The sequence below is a fragment of the Chelmon rostratus genome, chromosome 10, assembly GCF_017976325.1.
Source record: "Chelmon rostratus isolate fCheRos1 chromosome 10, fCheRos1.pri, whole genome shotgun sequence".
Classification (NCBI taxonomy): domain Eukaryota; kingdom Metazoa; phylum Chordata; class Actinopteri; order Chaetodontiformes; family Chaetodontidae; genus Chelmon; species Chelmon rostratus.
In genome coordinates this window covers 15584983-15606008 of record NC_055667.1, presented here as the reverse complement: position 1 = coordinate 15606008, position 21026 = coordinate 15584983, and the positions used below count along the sequence as shown (strand labels likewise).

At 45.1% G+C, this 21026-nt stretch overlaps 1 protein-coding gene across 1 annotated transcript in view; it reads right to left on the bottom strand.

Annotated features, from left to right (window-relative positions):
* LOC121612333 (leucine-rich repeat-containing G-protein coupled receptor 6) overlaps positions 1-21026 on the bottom strand; it is a 36380-nt gene that overhangs the window by 14717 nt on the left and 637 nt on the right. Inside the window, exons 2-3 of the mRNA XM_041945159.1 lie at positions 7176-7247; positions 985-1056 (exon numbers count right to left, since the gene is read on the bottom strand). Of these exons, the coding sequence (XP_041801093.1) occupies positions 985-1056; positions 7176-7247 (144 nt within the window). The remainder of the gene's footprint in view (positions 1-984; positions 1057-7175; positions 7248-21026) is intronic.

The window sequence follows — 21026 nt, the reverse complement described above, 5'->3', positions numbered from 1 at the left end:
GTATCAGCAGGGACCTGGCAGTTACCCATTAGTGTTTGACACAGCCTGACTTTTTTTAATATATTGAGGAAGGAAACCAACAGCTCAGCTGCCCTGAGGTCAAAGAGACTGTCCTATGTTTGCTTGGGCGCTATAGTGAGAAGCGTGAATGCTTGCAGACTTCAGGATATGAACTCAGGATATGTGTGTCCTTCTGCAGTAATGACATAATAGCCCAGGATTCGTGGCTGGTTCGCTCATTCTGTCTCAGTGAGTTTCACAACACAAGGTGAAAGAAGATCAACTTGTGCGCCTGGTAATCCCACAGATTCCCTCAAATTACAAACCGCAATTCTCCGGCTACGTTTATATTCTGTGGCAGGGCTCCTCAAACTCTTCTCAGCCAGGGTCCAAAAGGAACTGAGTTGGTTGCCAAGGCTCATGAAAGCCTCCTTAATACCCTTGTCTTGCACCCAATAGAAATATGGCCACAACTCATTAGATGCCTCACAAGTCAGAAAGTGCCACGGTTTTTATGGTTGCTTTGCACTTTTTTGTGATTTAATACTTGACGGCAGTGCTAACAGTTGGTGGCCATCGATCATAAGGCTACGCACACACTCTGAGAAATGGGGTGTTAAGAGAACAGCTTTGAGTGGCGTTTTTTAAGTGATTTTTTTCTGTCACTTGCTGTTATCTCGGTGGGTGGTGTGACTGGGAGGTCCCTGCATTACACCTGTGTGTGTGCGTGTGTGTGTGTGTGTGTGTGTGCATGCTTGCAACTGAAACAGGGCTTGTTTGGGAATGAAGGAACTGCAAGCAGGGCAGGACTCCCCCAGCCCATAAACTTTAACTGCAGTTAATGATGCATGGCCTGTGTGTTTTATTCAAGGCAGGAGCACAACTCCATCCCTCTAGAATGCTGTGGTGGAACAACACACCTGGGATGAGGTCTGAACCACCCGAGTGTGATAGAGCGGGAGGGAGGAGGAGGAGGTTACTTACAGAACTTTGAGGTTGTGGAGACCCTGGAGAGCGTGGCCTGGGATATACCTCAGCTGATTCCCTGAGATACGCCTAGGAGAGAAACGCGGAGATCAATTGGGAGAAAACAAAATATTAAAGTGAAAAATGAAATATAAGCACATACGCTAAAAACTTAAGAGAAGTTTTGCCTTTTGCCTCATTCTGCGTTTTTGGATTGAGCTGATGTGCCTTCAGCCTTGAGTTCCTGCTTTGGGGTTATTGTTGGGGCAGTATGCAAATAACAATATTCTATTCCCTTCAATGTGGTTGCTATTGGCCCAAAGCACACCCTGAAACCTTAACCAATCCTGGGAGTCCTGATGAGTGAGTAAAGACTGAATTGAATGAGACTGAGACTGGGTCAACAAGTGCAGCGTCAAAGTATATTTGCTTGTGCGCGTGTGAGTGTGTTTATGTCTGTGTGTGTATAATAAGGTGTATAGCACGTATGCGCACATGAGCGCATGTGTGTGCAGTGTGAACGTGCATGTGCTATTTTCCACGTCCTTGAGGTAAATTGGGCCCGTTCTGAGGGGCCTTGAGGACAGCGAGGGAGAGAAACCACACGCATTCACTCAAGCAATCCAATCAGTTTGTTTATCAAACACAGCACCTAATGGTCATTTGTGAGTGTGTATAAGATGTCCAAATAAATAACATTCAGTCCAACAGAGTAACTCTCAAGGTCATGAGCTGGAAGCACAGTTTAAACACAGATTTGGTCTTCACAGCTCGAGACCACCCACTTTTATTAAACACATACAAGTTAAAAGTTACTCATTGGCATCCTCGCGCCGTTGCTCTACAGGTGACATTTGCCCGACATTTCAGCCTCATGCTAAGCAACCTGCCTCCCCCTGAGTTGTTCCATCAGTGCCAGGATATTGAAATATTGATATAGAGCTCTGCCTGCCTTTCCAAGCCACTATCATCCAGATGGTAATGGACGAGGGCTCCCAGCAAGCTCCCTCTGACATCTGATACTCATGTCAACATGTCTCAGTCTTATTACTGTGCAGTGGCAAACCACACAACCCCACCCACGCCTGCCAAATCTCACACTCAGCCCAGTTTAGAGCTCTCATAGAGCTCGTATTTATCAAACACACATACACACAGATGCACATGCACGTCAGCATATTGGAATACATAATTGACTGATTGTTATCCAGGCTATTGTGGTGCCATTTAGTCATGCCTCTCAAACCACAGTCAAAACTCATTCAGACTTCCACTGCGCCGCATGATGTCTCAATATAGAGAGGTGATCTGTGGTGACTGCAGCTCTTTGACCCTACAAATTCCACATTCTTATTTCCAGATAAGGGACTTCAGTTGGCTCTTAGATCTGATTTTCTCTCATAAAGAAACCTGTATACAGCCCATTTGTTGTCCCTTAGAGGACCATAGGCCTGCTACTTCAATACTATTTCAGTTTTTGCTATTGCACAAGCTGGTCACCGGGGACCATTTCAATAGCTACTTTTCCAGAGGTAACTGTTTCAATAGGCCTTTCTGAGGTCCTGACACCAGTAAAGTAGATCTAAGCCTCTTTCTGCAAAGACCCCTAAGTGCCTTCTTTTGGTTCCTGTTCAAACGCAATGATTAGTTACAGACGCTTTGGACGGAAAAAAGATATAGGTAGCACCGAAGAAAAATAAATGTCTTTTCACTGGGGGGATGATGAGGGCCAGTAATTTAGTTTTAGAAAACAAACATTGTAGTTAAGGCCATGGTATGATGTGCATGTCCTACTGCCAACCAGCCTTTCTCTATTAGCTGCTCCATTGGAGCCAAAACAGCATTAGAGTGGAATCATGCTTTTTTTGCCGACTTCATTTGTCAAATGGATAATTATTTCGAAAGTGAAGATGGATATTGAAAAAGGAAAGAAATGTTCAGACATTCTTGATAGACATCAACAGAACACCGGCAGTTGCCATTAACCAACTGTTTCCATGATATCAGTGTGTGTATTTATGTGTGTACGTGTGTGTAAATGATCGTACGTATGAGTGAATGTTCCGTACTTAGCCTCCTAGTTGTTCCACATCAATCTCATTCTAATGAAAGGCGCCTTGCTCTTGTCAAACCACGGCTCCAACTGTTTTTTCTGTTAATTTGATTTGGGGATGGTTGGAATTTTTCTTGGCCCCTGAACTGCGTAGATAAAAATTCCACCTCAGCATAATTCAGCTCTATTGAAGTGATTCATAGATAAAACAACAGAGGCCCGTGTAGTTCAAACGAATGGGAGCGAAGTGGGATGGGTGACAAAGGTGAGACCACGCTGATATCAGAGCTGATCAGTGAGGGTTCTACTGAAACATACCAATTGCTGATTATCCTATGTCCTATATCCCCATGTGCTATTGCCTCAAAGAAATAAGTAAAAAGACCTAGACAGCATCATATTGTGGGATAATATCTCAGATCGTGATGGGACATCATAGTGGCAGCAGGACCAGGATGGTTGATAGGAGTGGATGATGAAAGAAGAAGGAGAGGATAAACAGGTCTTATCAGAGAGAGGGCGGTTTGTGTGTGGGTGTGTCTGCAAGTACATATGCATGTATGACCTTTTCCACCCCTGGTCCATCAATAGAAATACTATCCCGCCTTCTGTTCGGAGGTCCAGCCTGAGGGTCAACCACTTAACCCGGCGTTAACCTCTGAAGTTATTGGAGTAAAATATAGACGGGGAAAAGTGTGTGTGGGGGTGGTTGTGTGCGTGGGTACGTGTTTATGGGAGATAGAGAGACATGCAGACAAAAACCAATGTTGGCAATAGATAAAGGAAAAGTTTTAATTGACCTAGATGGTTCCAGCTGTGTGTGCTGCACCTGGAGTATCAAGACAGCCAATATTGTAACCCCTTAACCCTCACCTACGTCATACTCCTGGTCTATCAGCAGACAATCTTATCACCAAAAGGAAGACAAGCAGGGCAGCGCTGGCCTCCACTCAACACTTCCCTCCTCTTACATTTGGATTTCATTTGTGTGATAGTCGGAGAGCATCTCACAGGGCCGGAGGAGCCTCGGATGGATGCATATTCCAGGTTTGGAGGATACCGTCAAAGATGAGATCATACTGATTTGAATTTCAGTCTTGAGCTGGTAGCAGGAGATTGCACCATACTCTACTTTCACTTAAGCTTGTAACAGTGTGTGTCAAAAGAGGCAAAGCCAACATTGACTCAGGGTTTAAATGAAACCAGTGATTGTTTTACCTGTCAGGCCACGTTGAATGGGCAGAGTTCAGCTCTGTATTTAGGAGGTGAGTGATGGCTACAGATAATGATAAGATGAGCATGAGAGACTCGACCTAAACGGATGATTATGAAGGGAGTCAAAGGAAAAAGGCAGAGCGAAATGTGATCTCCGGGGGTACGAACAGCGTGGACTTTGACTCTGATGATAGGCAGAAAGGACTGTCGCCTTCTAAAGTGGTTTTCAGGAAGGGCTTTTGGGGGGACGGTTTCACCTAAAAGCACCCTCAGCTCGTTCCAAGGTGCAATTAGATCAGGAATAGATGGTGCATCTTTGATATTAGAGCGGAACATTTGAAGAGAAGGGATGTCTTTGATATGTCAGGTAGATGAGTAACCAGTCTTAGAGTATGGGCATCGCTGCCCTCTCATTAATCTATAGACATGCAGTCTGCCTCTCAGTCGCCTCTCTTCATGCTCCGTCTGGCTGTCAGTTGCGTGCATGTTTGCGTGTTTGCGTGTTTGAATTAAGAGACGATTTACTGATCAAAGCTCTAAAATGAAGGCTTAATGAGAGGGATTTGAGATCAATAGAGTGAGATTTAAGAAATAAGGAGTTAGAGGTAGAGAAAGGGCTTGAGGGACGGGCAATTACACTTATATCTCATTATCAATATTATTGCCGGGAATCAAAGGGAGGTTTGCTACCTGCTTTGTGAATGAATTTCATCACCTCAATTGAGGTTTAAAGGGATTAGCTGTTTTCACTTTAGCTCCATAGAACTGAGCAGAGAGATATGAGGCAGCATGATCCAGTTTATGTTTATGAGCAGTGTCTCAGAAGGATCCTCTGTATGTGGCTCATAACATTTTATTCCTTCTCCTCCCCATAGTGTAAAACAGGATGAAAGCTGGACTTCTTGCCATCAGCACATTTGTTTTGGTTTGTAGGAATGTGGAGAGAGCCAAAAAAAAAAAGGGGGGGGGGGGGGGGGGGGATCTACCAAAGGCAGTGACTACAGCTTGCAATTGCCTGCAGTAAAATGGAGATGGGGGACTGCAGAAGTGAATTGAAAAGGAGGGAGATAGAGTGAGGGAGGGCAGGCAGGGAGGTAGAGCCCGACATCAAACAATTTATCACTCTACCAGTCACAACCTGCCTGGGCCCTCGCCTCTCCCTGCGCTACCAACAAGTGCTGTATACCCACATCAAACGCTCTCGCTCTCAAACCGACCGTGTTTGTGTTTAGAGCCTCCGTTTGTTTTTCTAAGTGTTATAACTTGTTGTAATTATAATGTGTTTACCATAACCTGCTATGCCTCATCTCCCTAAGCCTCCCAGACGGGAGTGGATGTCAGAAATGTGCCTCTCCGTGCCTTGGAACATCATCATCGTCTCAGCATGTTTCCAGAAATGGTCAGCAGGCTATAAAAATTGGCTTTAGGGCAGGAACATCCTCCTTGGAAGAGTTACAAAGCAACAGAACGTCTCCATAAAGTGTCAGAACATGAGAGCGATACAGAGGAAGCAAGATCAACGGGGCTGTAAAACATTGGGAGGATTGTCTCTGGACAAACACTGCAGGTGGAGCTGCATCCAAGACCCCCCCCCCCTTTCCCCGAATGCAGGCAAATGTCAGCGTCGACATTAAGCATCACTCTGCACTGTGTGGTTCTGATTATTACGCCATCAGCAATATCTGACTTTTACTGTTTTTTACGACAGCAAAAGTTCAGATCAGCAACTCAATAACGATAATAAATCAAAGTCTTGAATTTAATTCCCAAGCTTGAAGGTGTCACAAAACTTCATTGTTCAGCTACGTTCTAATCCTCAGATCCAGTCTGACTGCGAGTCAAAAACAACTGAATGGTTTTCCCGTTAACCTTTTACTTTCATCATCATTAGCTCATGCCTCACAGGCTGCAGCTGCAAGAATTAGCAAAGAAAACAGCGGACTGTTCAAACACCCCGTGCCGACACACACGCACACACACACGCTGCAGGCTTCAGAAGTAAAAGAATCAGGTGAAGGCTTACATACACACATAAGCCCCTACGAATCACTACACACTTACACACACATTCAAACCCTTAGGGTATATCTGTGGGCAGCCTTTGTAAAACTGAGACTTAGCTGAATTCTGCTGAGTGGTCAAATCAGATATCGGCCAGGTCGACCGAAAAAAAAAAGGCTGGGGATTTTGCTGCAGCGTGTGTGCTTTCATCAGCCCTATGAGAATGAAACCAACACCTTCTGCTTTGTGAAGTACTGACCAAAGCGTGTCTCCAGCTCAGAGTGCAGCAGTGAGGAAATTTAGCGGAGAGGCTGAGTCAAACTCTTAATCTTGTTTGCTTATTCCGAAATATTGTTTAGTTTGTTAAATTGAATTTTTTTGCTATAAAAAAAAAAGTTCCCAGCCCAGAAAAGAATAACTCATGTCTGTTTCGGCATTTAATTCATTTGGTGTATTGGCACCGATGCAAAAACGTTACGTATCAAGCATGATACCATGCCGTACCTATACTTAATGTTATAGACAAGAAAAACAAACCTGACCTGTTCTCCTGTAGTGTGTGTTTGTCTTGGCAAAGGCTTGTGTCTGTGTGTGTACTGCTCCTGCTGAGTTGTCCAGCTGAAACAAAGTCAAGGAGGGCAAGAAAGCAGCGGCTTGGATGCTGAGCACAGAACCTGCTCTCTAAACACCAGACCACATATTCACTCTCTGAGTGAATATCAGGTTCTCTTTGGTCCCCCCCTCTATCTTTTGTGCAGCCGTCCCAGGATCTACTAGCCTATTGCTGCAGGCAGTTTCTTGGTAGGAGAGATCAGAGGCAGGCCAGAGTCATCAATCCCCATCACTGAGGCCTGCACTCGGGGAATGGCTGTTTCTTGTCATGAGCTGTGACGACTGAGGTTTATTAATTGAATGAAAGTTGAATGATTTTTATACTCACAGTTCTGATAGCAGGTGCAGTCGGTGGAAGGCTCTGGGCTGGATCGCGCTGATGTTGTTCATACTCAGATCCCTAGAGAGAGAGAAAAGGGGGGAGCATCAGTATCAAAGTACAATCAGTGTACACCTTATCAACGGTCTTTGAAGGTACCCGGGACGCGTAAGATTGCAAACGTTTAGAACGCTTTTTTCACATCTCCATCAATCATCCAGGGTGGGGAGTCGTGCGCCGAGAGAGGTTAGAGGGTTAGGTAGAGAGGTTGGAGGACGAGAGGGAGGAGAGGAAGATGTAGAAGAGAATTTTCCCCAATGAATCATTGTTGGGCAGCTGTAATTTCCTCCTCGTCCCAGTGACTCTTTCTCTTTTCCAGATGTCTCACTCTACCTTCTCTGAGATCTGACCCCTCAGTCTCCCTCCATATCTCTCTCTCTCTCTCTCTGCCCCCCCTTCTTCTCCTCTTCTTTTTTCTTCCTCAGGTTTCTCAGGAGACCACCTCCTCTTCCCCTTTGTTCATTGCTGTAACATAGACACACTCCATTCCTCTGCGTCTCTGACACACACTCTGACGTGAGAGGGTGTGTTGGGGGGTGAGTGTTGACGCAGCTGCGTTGCGGTCAAAGAGGGAGAGGCGCAGGATGCTCGGATACATGCATGCATGTACGCACACACACACTCAACACACACACACTTAACCTACTTTTTTAACACTGGGGATAATAAGAGGACAACTTATGTGTCAGCCTCTGGTAGAAAACATACATAACCTTGTGGCCCCAGTCATGTAAGGTCATCGCTTTGATAAACATAATGAAAGCAAAGAGGTGTTACGTCACCCCTTCTTTGCTTTCACAGCCCTTGGGGTCTCACATGAGTCTTCAAGAGTGAGGCTTGTATGTGCGTGTGTGTCTGTGTGTGTGTATGACACTAACCATTGCTCATAAAGCCAGACCACCGGGCTAGCAAGTGTAAACTGTGCTCTCAGAAGCCCTTTGCAGTTGGGAGTTTTGACACACTCGCTGTTTGTTTGTCAAGTCAGCCAAGCTGACGGGGGGCTGGACGATTTTATCCGCAGGCGTGATCTATATTCAGCTTCAGGGGAGATGTGGAAAAAACACTGCATGGCAATAGTCTACAGTTATATATGTAGCAGTTGTGACAAGACAAATTCAGTATGCCAACATTGGTATAATGTTTAATATCGCGTGCTGGGATGTGGACTCCCACTGTCGCTTTTGGGGAAGGAGCTGTGTCCTTTCACCGTGAGATTTTGTAGGTCAGATAATTATGTAGCGTCTTTACAGCCTCTGCTGGCATTAAATATATTATTCTTACGAAAGCATAATAATGGCATGTGGATTTCCCTGCATAGGAATTTCCTGTTTCAGATGCCCCCTCCTGGGAGGTCTGACTAGACAGAGACGCTTTGCGATCAGTGCCAGTGGCTGTAACGGAACAGAGTTAGGCGCTAATCCTCTACTGACCTTAACTTCATTTAATGTTTCAACGAGCAGGTCCCTGTATCGTTTGTATCTTGTGTTCTGAAAGCCCTCTTGCACATTTGTGAGACTGGTCATGCATATTGACAGCTGGTGGTGGTAATGCACCATGAAAGATAGCAATGAGCCAATAGAAGAGGAGAAGGAGGACACTGCAAGCTAGAGTAAACAATGCAGGTGTCAAAACATTCAAAAAAGACTGCAAATGTATCAGGAGGTATAGGACTTTAAGGATACATGCCTTTAAATATTATAGCGGAATTTAATGTCCATATAATCTTCTTTGTTTATTTTGAACAAATAAACACAAATAACTGACATATACTGCACACGAGTGAACAAATTGGTAGATATGATAAATCCCAAAATTTTAAATGGTGTAATCTGATTTAAAAATGTAATACAATGTAACCAATTGCTTTTCTTAACAAGGAACAAGTAAAACAATTCAGTTAATTTAAGCAGGTTAACAAATAATGCATAATTTATAACTTTTTGCTGACATAGGATGCCTTCATGGAACCTTCTCTCAACAAAAGTATTGTGACAATGTCATATCAATCATTTACTTCTTGTTTGTCCCATTTTTTGCTCAGGCTTCAGGCAGTAATTCGGGAATTAATACAAGTGTAGTTCACTATACTGTTTGATTGAAGTCAGAGGTAAATATAAGTGATAACAAAGTTGCCATGGAGATGACTCAGCCAGCAGTAACAATAAACCAGCTGACATAATCAAGACTGGGTGACATCACATATAACACAGGAAGTGCACGATCACCTCATGGGGCCCCCATGAACAATACACATACACACCTTAATCCGCTTCAGTGTCTGTGTACGAATATTCTACTGAGAAAAAAATATGTATTGGAACATTCTGGAGGGATCATTAAAGCGTAGCAGCTCACACATGCAGGCACACACGCACATACATCGCCCAGCTTCTGGGGATGCGCCCACGGATGGAGACAACTCTCCGTTATCTGGTCCTGATTAAAGAAGCCATAAACAAACGTTGTGTGAAGTCCATAACAGCGGCCTCACTCAGACAGAATAAACACGCCGCAATGGAGAGAGAAAATGTTTAAAAATAAAGACACACAGTGGTGAGTCATGGGGAAAGGTTGAATGCAGCTCAGCTCGGCTGTGCTCTCCAACCAGCTCATTGGGAAGCCGGAGAGAGAGAGAGACATTTCTGCTGTGCAGGCCAAGGCCTCCGCTGACAACTTGACGTATCGTTGGAAGGCGCTCCGCTATGGCTTGTTTTTAAAATCAAATAACAGCTGTGGCTTTTTTAAACCATGATAATTATGATTGATGACTACCACATGTGCATTGTGTCGGCTGGCGCTGCGACGTGCAGATATTTTCAGCGCAAATAAACGGTCGCAGAAGAAATGAGAAAGAGAGCGCTTAAAGATTTTGCAGGCTCTGCAGCGTAGGGTAGTTTCACAATTAGAATTGGGGTTTCTGTGTCCACATTTTACAGGCATCTCTAATGCGTGAGTGCTGTGTGGGAGAGAGGCAGACTGAGTGCAAGTATGTGTGTCAGTATCTGTGTCTGTGTGCGCAGTACAATATTTTTTTTTCCATTTATAGGTGACTGCGGTATGTGTGGTAAGATGTCTGTCGCTCATTTTCACACCCCTATTGTTTTCCAGTGTGCCTGCAGATGTGGTGGGTACAGTCCCTGGTTGCGCTTTCACCACATCATACATGGACGCTGCCAGGACATGGAAACAGATTGCTTTGTGGGTCTGTGTGTGTGAGGGACAGAATGGAAGTTCATGTGGTTTCTTTTCTTTATTTGTCATGGGAGTATTCAGTAGGGAACCGTCTTGCGCTATCTTGACCATCACGGCGTCAAGAAAGCAGCCTGATATTGCTCACAGGACAACCGCCAGAGCCACACAGGCCATCTCTTCCCCTCAGATCTCCGTCTGCTGCTGAATGACGATCTAAAGACTCCTGAGTAGTATTAGGACCAGAGGATGCAGACATGGAGACCCGTGCTCATCCCTCAGTAAACACACTCACAAATGTGCCTCTTAACTGTTCTTTTTATCCCCCTCTGCTCTTAACCTGCAGACTGACTGACAAAGCACCCAGTGATCTCTTTCTGCTTCCCTGGAGAGGAGTCAAAATTTTCATGTGCGTGCATGTAATTTTGTTTGTTTTAAGTGCAGTGGCATGTGGGAAATTGTGGACGATATTGCAGCAACTGGGGGACTCAAAAGAAATGGACATTTTTCCATTCCTGTTCCGTGCATCGTTCCGTGAGTTGCAGATACACAATGTGCTCTGATAGTTCGTTTAGTCTCTGGAGTGTGTGAGTGTGTGTGTACCCTTGTGCGCATGTGAATGTTAGAGAGCGAGGTTTGGCGCGGGAAGAAAGGTGAATCACTGGATATTTGACTGCTTTATGCTGTGATTGATAGAGTAACCATGGTAAGGAGCTTGTCTTAAGGGGGGAACGGAAGCATGAAGAAGCAGAGGTACATTTCCATTCATCAGCCTTGGCCCTTTCTCTCCCTCTCTCTTATGCCACTCTATTGCTCACACTCACTCTTTCTCTCCCCATCTCTGTTTCAAATTTCAACTGGAGCATGGGATTAAACAGTCCGGTAGTTACAATAATGCGATTTATCATATTTCCTCTTCGCCGTCAACAGAACTACTGAAGTATGTTATCGACCCTGTGATCAAAGGCAGCGTGTGTGTGGGTGTCAATGTGCCCCTAGCTCCGCTGTAGCGAATTTCAAACTGGAAGCATTTCTGACAAGAGCTGGTGATTTAGCGCAGCCAAACAACTGGCCACATCATATGAGAAGCACCCCTGTTTATGTTCAGAGAAGCACACAGACACACACACACACACACACCCACTCTACATCCACAGGCACACGTACACACTCCAGGCTCCGGGTGGCTTTTGTGGGGTGGGTGATGGACCACCCTGGTAAGTGAATGTACCCTCAGAGCGGGACAGATGCGATCAGCAGTCAGGTGTCTGTTTCTATCATCATTGTTGAAATGTGTCAGTCAAACAAAGCTGTGCAGGGGCAGGCTGAGTGGAGATGACTTGATACATTTCACTTTGGAGAATTCTCATTATCTGAAAGTTAAAAAAAAAAAAAAACTTGTATGGAAAAGTTTCTGGCATGTTGCTCAAGCATAAAATTGCATGCAGGTACAGTACATAACAAAGCAGGCAAAAGCATGTAAACAAACAGGCTTCCATTGTTGATCTTGAGAGGGATGCTTTTCATGACTCTCTCCCTTCCATCTACATACACACACACACATATACACACACAAAATCGCTTTACAAGAGTCATACCCTCAGGAGGTCTCCCCTCTCACTTCCGCCTCTGCTCCCTCTCTTTCTCTTTCTTCTTGCCTCCCTGCCAATCCCTTTCTCCCTCACTCAGGTGGAGGCTCTTACCAAACAAACAGCCAATAATGGCGGTAAGTCTGCACCTTTGAAGGTGGCTTATCTGTGAGGAACATTAGAGTAATAGATCTTTAGTGGAAATCAACAACCTGAGCCTTGCCCAGAGGGCAGGAGTTCTGCATTAGCAGTGCTTGAGCCACACCTTGGCTGTCTTTTACTGTAACTATGACAGTAATGTCTTCAGTCGGATTCAACCAGTCTGATCCTCTCCGCTTAGTTCTTTGAAACAGTTAAGGCCATGATGAAAGAGGATCTTTTATTTCACACAATGCAACTAGTAGTCAATGCTTGGGCGCCGCCTTAAAGAGGGCCTAAATGGTTGTGGGCATAACTGCGTGTGTCTGTGTGTGTGTGTGTGTGTGTGTGTGTGTTTGTGTGTTTGTGTGTGTGTGTGTGTGTGTGTGTGTGTGTGTGTACTGTGTGCGAGGGTGAAGTCTAAGTGTGTTAGCTTTTTTCTGTCTGAATAGACTGACTGCTTTGGCATTCAGTTTCTCGTGGTCACACATGAGCTTGCACACACACACACACACACACAAAGAGTCAGGAAGGAGGGTACAATGCTGTCCTCCCCTCCTCCTTCCTCTAAAGATGTGTTTTTTTTCTCTCTCTCTCCCAGACTTCCTGGGAGGGGTACACTGCCCTTTGTGTCCGAAGGCACTCTCTCTTTATCTTTCCCTCTCTTATTCTCTCTTTCCCTCATTCACGGGGCACAAAGAGCGAGGGAGAGGGCGAGGAGGAGTCTTTCACCTGGACAAGGAGGGCCACGGGGAGGACTCTGCGACAAAAGAGCAGAGAAACAGAGAGGGGGGAGGAAGAGAAAAGAGGAGATAAAGAGACAGAAAAGGGAGATGCGTCCGTGTATTTGTGTTCCCATGTTTTGTGCTCTTTTCCGCTCGCTGCGGTTTAGGGGAGAATGACAGGCGGATGTCTGGGTGGAGAGAGCGGCTGTTTAGTCTGAGGCCATGTCATGGGAAACATATTCATGCCCTCTGGGACTTATTCATACCCCGGTATACTGCGCACACACATACACACGTGCGCGTACACACTCTATGTCCGCTCCTTGTCCTCCCACACACACACCCTGTCATGAGACAGAGGGGAGGGGGGTGAAAGGTCAAGCACTTCAGTAATGGAACAGGAAGTGTTGGAACAGTCGGCACTACACAACATACAACTGCCTCCAACATGTGGACACGACTGACAGGCAGCTGTTGTGGGTAGGATATAGCTTTGGAAGGCAGAAAGGCATTCATAGCCCTGCCCGTAGTCCACTAATCTGTTGTTTTGGCATGTATATTTTGTCTGGCTTTATATATGTACATTACATGACACGTGCCGGGAGCATTTTTTGTTTCTTTCTAAACTGAAACTAACACTTAACGCCACACAAAGGAAATGTTTCGCGAGCGCGGGACAAACACACGTCACCGAAGTCTGTTGAAATGATGGCGAAGGTGTGTGGAAAAGGGTTACAAATTTCACCACTTTTCCACACATCCTGAAAAGGTATCTCTTACAGAGAGGTGTTCTTTCCTGCACGCTGATTCGAGGCAGATTCTCAGCAGTGGATACAACAGTAAATGAAACCCGATGAGTATTAGTGTCAGGCTCTATTATGACTTCATTTGGTTGAATGGCAGAAACAGGAGGACACTGGATCTAGTTAGAAGACTGCTCAAATCCACTGCTGGCTCACTCCTCCTTTACTGCTGCACTCACAGATCTATGATCTGCTCATCTGCTCCATATATTTAACAGTACCCGTGGATAACATCTAGACCTGAACTTATATCAGCACTTGATGAAATCTTACCCCATACCAATGAGGACATGTGGCTGCTGTTGGTTTAAAGAGATTTAGTTTGGCCTCCTGCCATGCATGTAAAAAGTCCAGATTTCCTCTTTTGCTCCTTCTCAGACATGTAATAGAGATGTGAGTAAGTCTGGCTGCAGTTGCAGAGGCTCTGCAGTGGCAGAATTCCCTGCAGCCTCCCTTTACAGCAGATGGAAAATACACCTGTGAAGTGTCCAGTCTTAGCAAGACTTATGCTATTGCCTTATGCCATCATCGTGACCTGACTGCTGTTTCTGCATTCAGTTAACCTAACCCTCCAAAATTAAGTTTAATTTCCATTCTTTCTCTCCCTGCTTCATTCATCTCTCCACCTTCTGTTTTCTACATCCCCTCTTCCACTTCCTGGACTTTCCTGTGCAGTACCCCATTTCTGTGCTGTGTGTGTGTGCGTGTGTGTGTGTCTGCCCTGAGGTGTGCTCACATGTGTGCGACATTTAAGTGTGTCTGTGATTGCTTCCTTGTACGCTTTACCGAACTCCTGCCCCAGTAGTCCATTCTCCTGACCTAATCCTTTCTAGCATCACTGTATCAGCACTGCTCTGTGGGATGCTTTGATGCTGCACAGGGGGATTGGATAGGGCATTAACCATCATTAAGTCAGGATGTAGGATGTGCGTACATTTGTGACTGCCTGTGTGCATGTATGTGCTTGCGTGTGTGCGTCCATGCGTGTGTGTGCACAAGCAAGCCTTACATACTGCACTGTACATCCATGCTTGAGCAGCACATTTCCTTGTGTAATGTGCACATGGGGGTCTTGTCTGTGTGCGTGTGCGTGTGCGTGGGTGTGTGTGTGTGTGTTGTTGGAAAGGGCATTAAGTATCATTACCTCTTACTAGTCATCACCTGCACACTGAGCCACTTTAGTGAGCAGGCCTGGCCAGCGATCACACAGATAGGCAGACAGAGATAGACAGACCCATGTTGAGGTACAGGGGGAACTTGGAGAGCCCTGTCCTACATGCACTTCTATCAACACTCATATAAACATTTTCTGTTCTTTCTAGAGCTCACTGTTTTTGTTTTTCATTTGCAACAAATGTATTTGTCTTCATTTTAAATATTAACGACGGATGGAACACATAAAAAAGGTTGATAATGCAAAAATCTGATTTTAGAAATACCATTTGGCACATTTTTTTGTACTTATTTAGAAGATCTTGAACATAATCAGCACATCGCGTCTGTTTTAACCTCAGAGCTGTTTTCAGCACTAACTGCTAGTTAAACCTAAAGCACTAATGTTATTGCTTTAAAGAAAGGAGAAAAAGAAGAGACAGACAAGATGAGATGCAAACCACAACTGAATTAAACCATTAATAAAACAAAATGTAGTAATTTGCTAATCCTGTTCGACATATAACCAGTTGAAAACAGTACAAAGACAATATATTAATGTTTTACCCCATCAAGAAATTGGCACGGGGCAAGAAAAGACCGCAGGTACACAGGTGATATTATCATGATTGGGTATGAAAGGGGCATCCTGGAAAAGCTAAGTTGTCCACAAGCGAGGATGGAGCGAGGTTCACCACTTTGTGAAACACATGATTGTATAAATTATATTACTACATGGGCTCAGGAACACTTCATCTGTTTTCCATGTTTGCAAATGATTGCCTTCTGTTTTTATTTATGTTGTACACAGTGTCCCAACTTTTTGGGAATCAGGATTGTATGTAAACTAGAAAATCAAAATTTATAAACTAAAGAAATGTGTCACTTTGTGATCTAAAGTTTGGATCTAAAATCCGAGAAGCAGAGACAAAGAAAGGCCTTGTTTGCTGAAAACTGCAATCTTGTAGCATTAAACTGAACAATATTTGGATGTGTGCAGAAATCTGATCCTAATGTGATTTTAACAGACCTGCTCCTTATATGAAAAGGTAAAAAAAAAAAAAAACGGTCAGTCTCATCGATGTGTTATCCAAACATAAGCACTTACACAGACACAAATGACAGCCTGCAAAGTCACAGGTCACTGATGCACATGCGTATCTACACATATGCATGTACACGCACTAGAGCAGTTAGGGACATTTGTCGTGGCCTGGCCCAGGAATAGACAATGCCTTCTCTGTAGTGAAATGAGAGGGCTAGTGCACTTGCACAGATTCATGCACACACACTCACACACACAAACATTCCCATGGATTCCCAGGGTTGAAAAGGGGCTGAACAGGAATCTGGGCCATGCAGGCGTTCTGAATCCTCTCAATCAGAAGAAGCCCTTCACCCCTCAACCAGACGTCACAGGGAGCACATTCCCAGCCCCAGTGTCACACTTGCGTCACACTACGATCACACGAAACGTACTGATCTGCATACTGATCGGTCAGTGGGCACAGGTCTGACCCCAACAAATACCAACCACTGTTGTCCGCATGCATGCACCATACACTCCAAACACATTCCCCACTTTACTTCCCTGATCTCCACCTCCTCCACTCTAGTTCCCCTCAAGATCTTGTGTCGTGATTGCTTTCTACTTTTTTCTAAAGGACAGGATATGGAGCGGTGGAGCACACTATGGCCTCTGTGTCTTCTCTGGCTGCCGCTCCCAAGGGAAGTGCCATTGTTGCCATTGTTGTCCTTTACCTGCCTACCTGCTGTCTGTCCCTGAGCGACATTTAAAAGCCTCCCAGGTTGCTCTCAGGAAACCACAAACCACTGCACTGTCGAAAGCTAACTGCCTATCCCTTCTCCCCAACACCCTTCTGGCATAAATATCACTTTTGTAGCAGGCCCAAGTGGCTTTTTCTGCTGGTGCTTACTGTGGGGCCTCCAGGGAACCTAAGAGAGAGCTGAGAAACTAACACTTTGAGGCAAACACTTGAAATTTTGTGGGAAGGAAGGACAGACGGCATAAGGAAAGGAATGGAGAAAGGAAACAGTTTTGGCAGTAAAATTGTCTTTATGCAACTTTTTTAGCAGAACAGATTATCTATGATGACATGTCACTGCTTTCTTCCCCTGTATAATCAGTTAGTTGGCTTGTAGCCAAAGCACCTCCTCCCCCAACCGACACACACACATACACACACACCTTGAAAACATTTACACCATTTGGCTTGGGTACACACCCTTCGCTTTTCTCCCTCCGCTGCCCTGAGCTATATGCATTCATTTTGAGTTACTGAGAGGCACATTGCACATCAGTGATAGGACATTTACACTTAGTCCTGCATGACTACCCTCAACACCTGCTTCAAAGACACACACACACACACACACACACACACACACACACACACACACACGCTGAAGAACTTAATGTATGGATTCTTGTTGTATGTGAGGGAGGCCAGAGGAAACAGGTGAGGAAAGGAGAATAGGTGGGGGAGCAAGGATAGACAGAGAGAGCGAGGGAGGGGAGTGCAGTTGAGGCGGGGGGCTACCATAGATGTCTGGAGCCAGGACACTGATGCTGGAGCTGATAGCTGCTGTATAGAGGACCCTCCGCTGACAGTATACACACACACACACTATTTTTGTCCATTTTTTTTCTCCTCAAATCTTTCTCCCCCCTCCATCCCTCACAGTTTCTCTCTCTCTTGCTGTCTCTCTCTTTCCTCTCTCTCTCAGACATGATGTTTACAGTGTGACCCCCGGTCGCTCATGATAGGAATCATTCCATCAACATAATAGCTAAATGACACGCACACGACTGTTACAGTCACGGTCACCGTACAGGGACAGGATGTTGTCTCCTGTGTGTATGTGTGTGTGTGGTTGTGTGGTTGTGTGTTTAACCTAAACCAAGTCTTCCAATATCTTCCAATCCACATTTTTCTCTGTCACAAATTTCTAATCCTCTACTTTCTCCTTGACAGTTTTTCACCCCTTTTCTTCATCTTCCCTCTCCATTTTCCTTACACTCTTGCTTCACCTCCACTGGCTAGAAAAAAAAAATTCCCTCAGCAGTCTGGGTGGTCTTCACACACACACACACACACACACACACACATGCACGCACACGCGTACTCACACACTGCTTGGTTTTCCTCTGTCTGGTAATGCGCTAGCTGTGGTTTCCTGGCCTCGGCCAAAACACCGTTAGAAGTTCACCGCACTCACCGCTACCACAAAGCATCACCTAATCGCTGCTCAACTCCAGTCACAGACCAGCCCCAGACCCACATACAATGCACACACACTCTTCTCCTCTTATGCACACACATGTACAGTGAAGACCGCTGATGCAAGATGTGTAAACAGAAGAAACTGACAGCCTCAGAAACAGCGTATGCTCATATACCGTATCACACCGGCCGGATCATGAACCAATTATTTTTTACCTGACTGGATATTTGATTTAAATATGCAGAAGTCTGTCACTGGGACAGCTGCCTAATTCATCAGCTCCCAGCTAGCTTTTGTGACAGACAAGCTACTTACTGTGTCACTGTGAAGCCATCTCTTATGACAGGTTGCCTCACATGCAGCTACTCATAAAATGGCACAGACCCCCGATGCACGTACTGTACACAGTGTTCTTGAACTCAACACACATTAGCACACATGCACACACACACACACACAGACACGCACCCTTGGGCACTGTCTTTCCTCTCTAATCTGATATCAAAGAGAAGGTCCTTCAAAGCATCTCACATGACAGCTCATTTCATACGTTGCCCACGGAAACGATTATTGTCATAAATCTCTACCCACTCTTCTCTGAGTTGCTCCGAGCATCTTCTGAAAAGTTGAATTCCTTTGCAGAGTCAGCGTGTACCCCTCAGTGTTATCATATAATTGTTTTTACAGATTGATACTCCATTACGTTTCTACATGCGGCGAGGTCGTCCAAATGTGCAAATAAAAGCCCTAGGAAATAGAGTGAATCATGCATCGCCTGGATTGCCCTCTCGGCCACCGTAGCACGTACAGTTGCGCTCACTTTGAAGAGCTCTCAGATGACACGGCTGAATGATGTCATATACTTTCACAGCATTGTGTGGATGTGGTTTGTAATGTGGACCGTTCCCAAGCAAATCCCTGTGACCTCGGCAGCCTACAGTATTCGCTGGGAGGCTAATCCAGCCTGCACTGCACAGCGGGGCGTGCTGGACAGTTCGACAGATCCTGGTGAGGATTGGACCAGCTCTCCGCTGTTGTAACCTTTTATACCCCGAAACGAAATGAGAAACTGGAGCCCGTTGTGCAGGGCTCTGAGTCCGTGTGTGTATGTATGCATGTGGGCAGGGTTAAGAAAGGGGAGGTTGTTTTGTTTGTGTTTGATGATTTTTATCAGCGAGGCAAAAGCGAAATCTGTGATTCTCTATCTTCTCTCCTAATTTGTTGCGGCATCTCCTGCTGTCCCACATTCCCTTTTTCTCCCCGCACTGTGTGTGTGGGCGTGTGTGGTTGGTCGTTGAGTTTATTTATCTTATTCCAAATCAGCCCTCAAACTCACTAATTGGTCCAGTTCCACTGTTAGGTAACGAGGGGAAATGAACAATTACTCTTGTGTTTGTAGGGAATAATGTGTGTTTGTTCGTGTGTGTGGCTGTGGTGGAGAAGTTAAGAGCAGCGTCGACTTTCACAGCGGGAGTCTCAGGTCATCACTGTTTTTATTTTAGAGGTTGACTGAGAGGCTCAACACTCTCCCTCTTAGGTTCATCCCTCCCCGTGTGTCAGTGTGCTGGCTTAGCATTGTGACGTTCCCCGCTGCTGAGCCAACCGCCTGATGCTCTCATAGGTAGAGTGATTCCTAGATGGAATCAGAGACAATACTTCACACAGTGAAATCTGGCCCTCGCAGGCTCCCATGGCAGCCAAAGAGCTGAGCATCATTCAAGCAGGCTTGTCTTTTTATGTGTCTCTTTTAGAGTCGTTTGCTACATAAACTGTTGATCTTTCCTCACTCCCTCTGAATTCTGTCCCACCACTCTTGTAATACTTGTAGAGCCCCTAGTGAGCAACTGCTCTATCACACCCAGTTTCCTGGATTTGACTTCTATCACTTCAATATCAGTTATCACAAAGTATCTCTAATCTGTCCTCAGAGGCTTACGCAGTGAAGCAATTTGGAAGATCTGGCTGTACGCCACAGCAGGGTGGTGTAAGAAACTGCTCAGATCTCCTGTCTTTTACATTAATATGTGTCTAAACCTTCCCTTATTGCCCCTCAAAAACCCCAGTGGTGAAGTGGGCTTAATTCCTGCAACTCTTTGTGGTAAAAACTCTTGATGAGTAATGTTAATGATCATGTTTTCAATTGTATTTACAGTATGTGTCACTTCTCCAGCCAGCCTTTCAAACACACACTTACAAGTCATATTTTAAAATTATGTTAACTTTTCTTCAGCGTTTGCAAATGAAGCACTTCAAAAAGGGAATTTTGTGAGGTTGTTAAGCAAAGGAAAAAGAGAATTAAAGTTTTTTCGGGGTCACATGCCAACAATTTCTGTTTACCTTTGAGTTTTGGCATCATGGAACAGTAAGATACAGATTAGTGGCATGAAACCGCACGTTAAATCTCACACAGATTTTGACATCTGCGCTCAAACACCTCCACTTTTGGACACATGCGTGTGTCCTGTGCTTGCAGCTTGCACACACACACGAGCTCGATTGCATGCGTGTACACAAAGGCATACACATGTGCACATGCACGCACACACTCTCACGCTGGGACTCCAGTTGGCGCTTAGAAACCTGATACTGAAAGAAGTGGTCCAGTAATTTTGCCGTAGTGGTCAGCGCACACACTGTCTCACACACATGTTCCCACTCGGCCCTGTCCGTTTTTATCCACATGCAGGTTCTGCGGTCATACGTCCTGCTGACCGTTGACTGAAGAATCCCAGCTACAGCTGGAGCACCATGAATTTAAAGGTTTTTGACTGTTTTTTTTTTTAATTAGAAATTAATGATCAAGGCTAATAGTTGGGACTCGCAATCAGCAGGCAGGTTTTTATTTTTCATATATAGCAAATTGGCACTGAACCATGATGAGTGACAGGGAAAGTGAAGCATTTTGGGATGAGAATTACAAATGAGATACAAAGTGTAAACACGAGAAAAGAATGACAG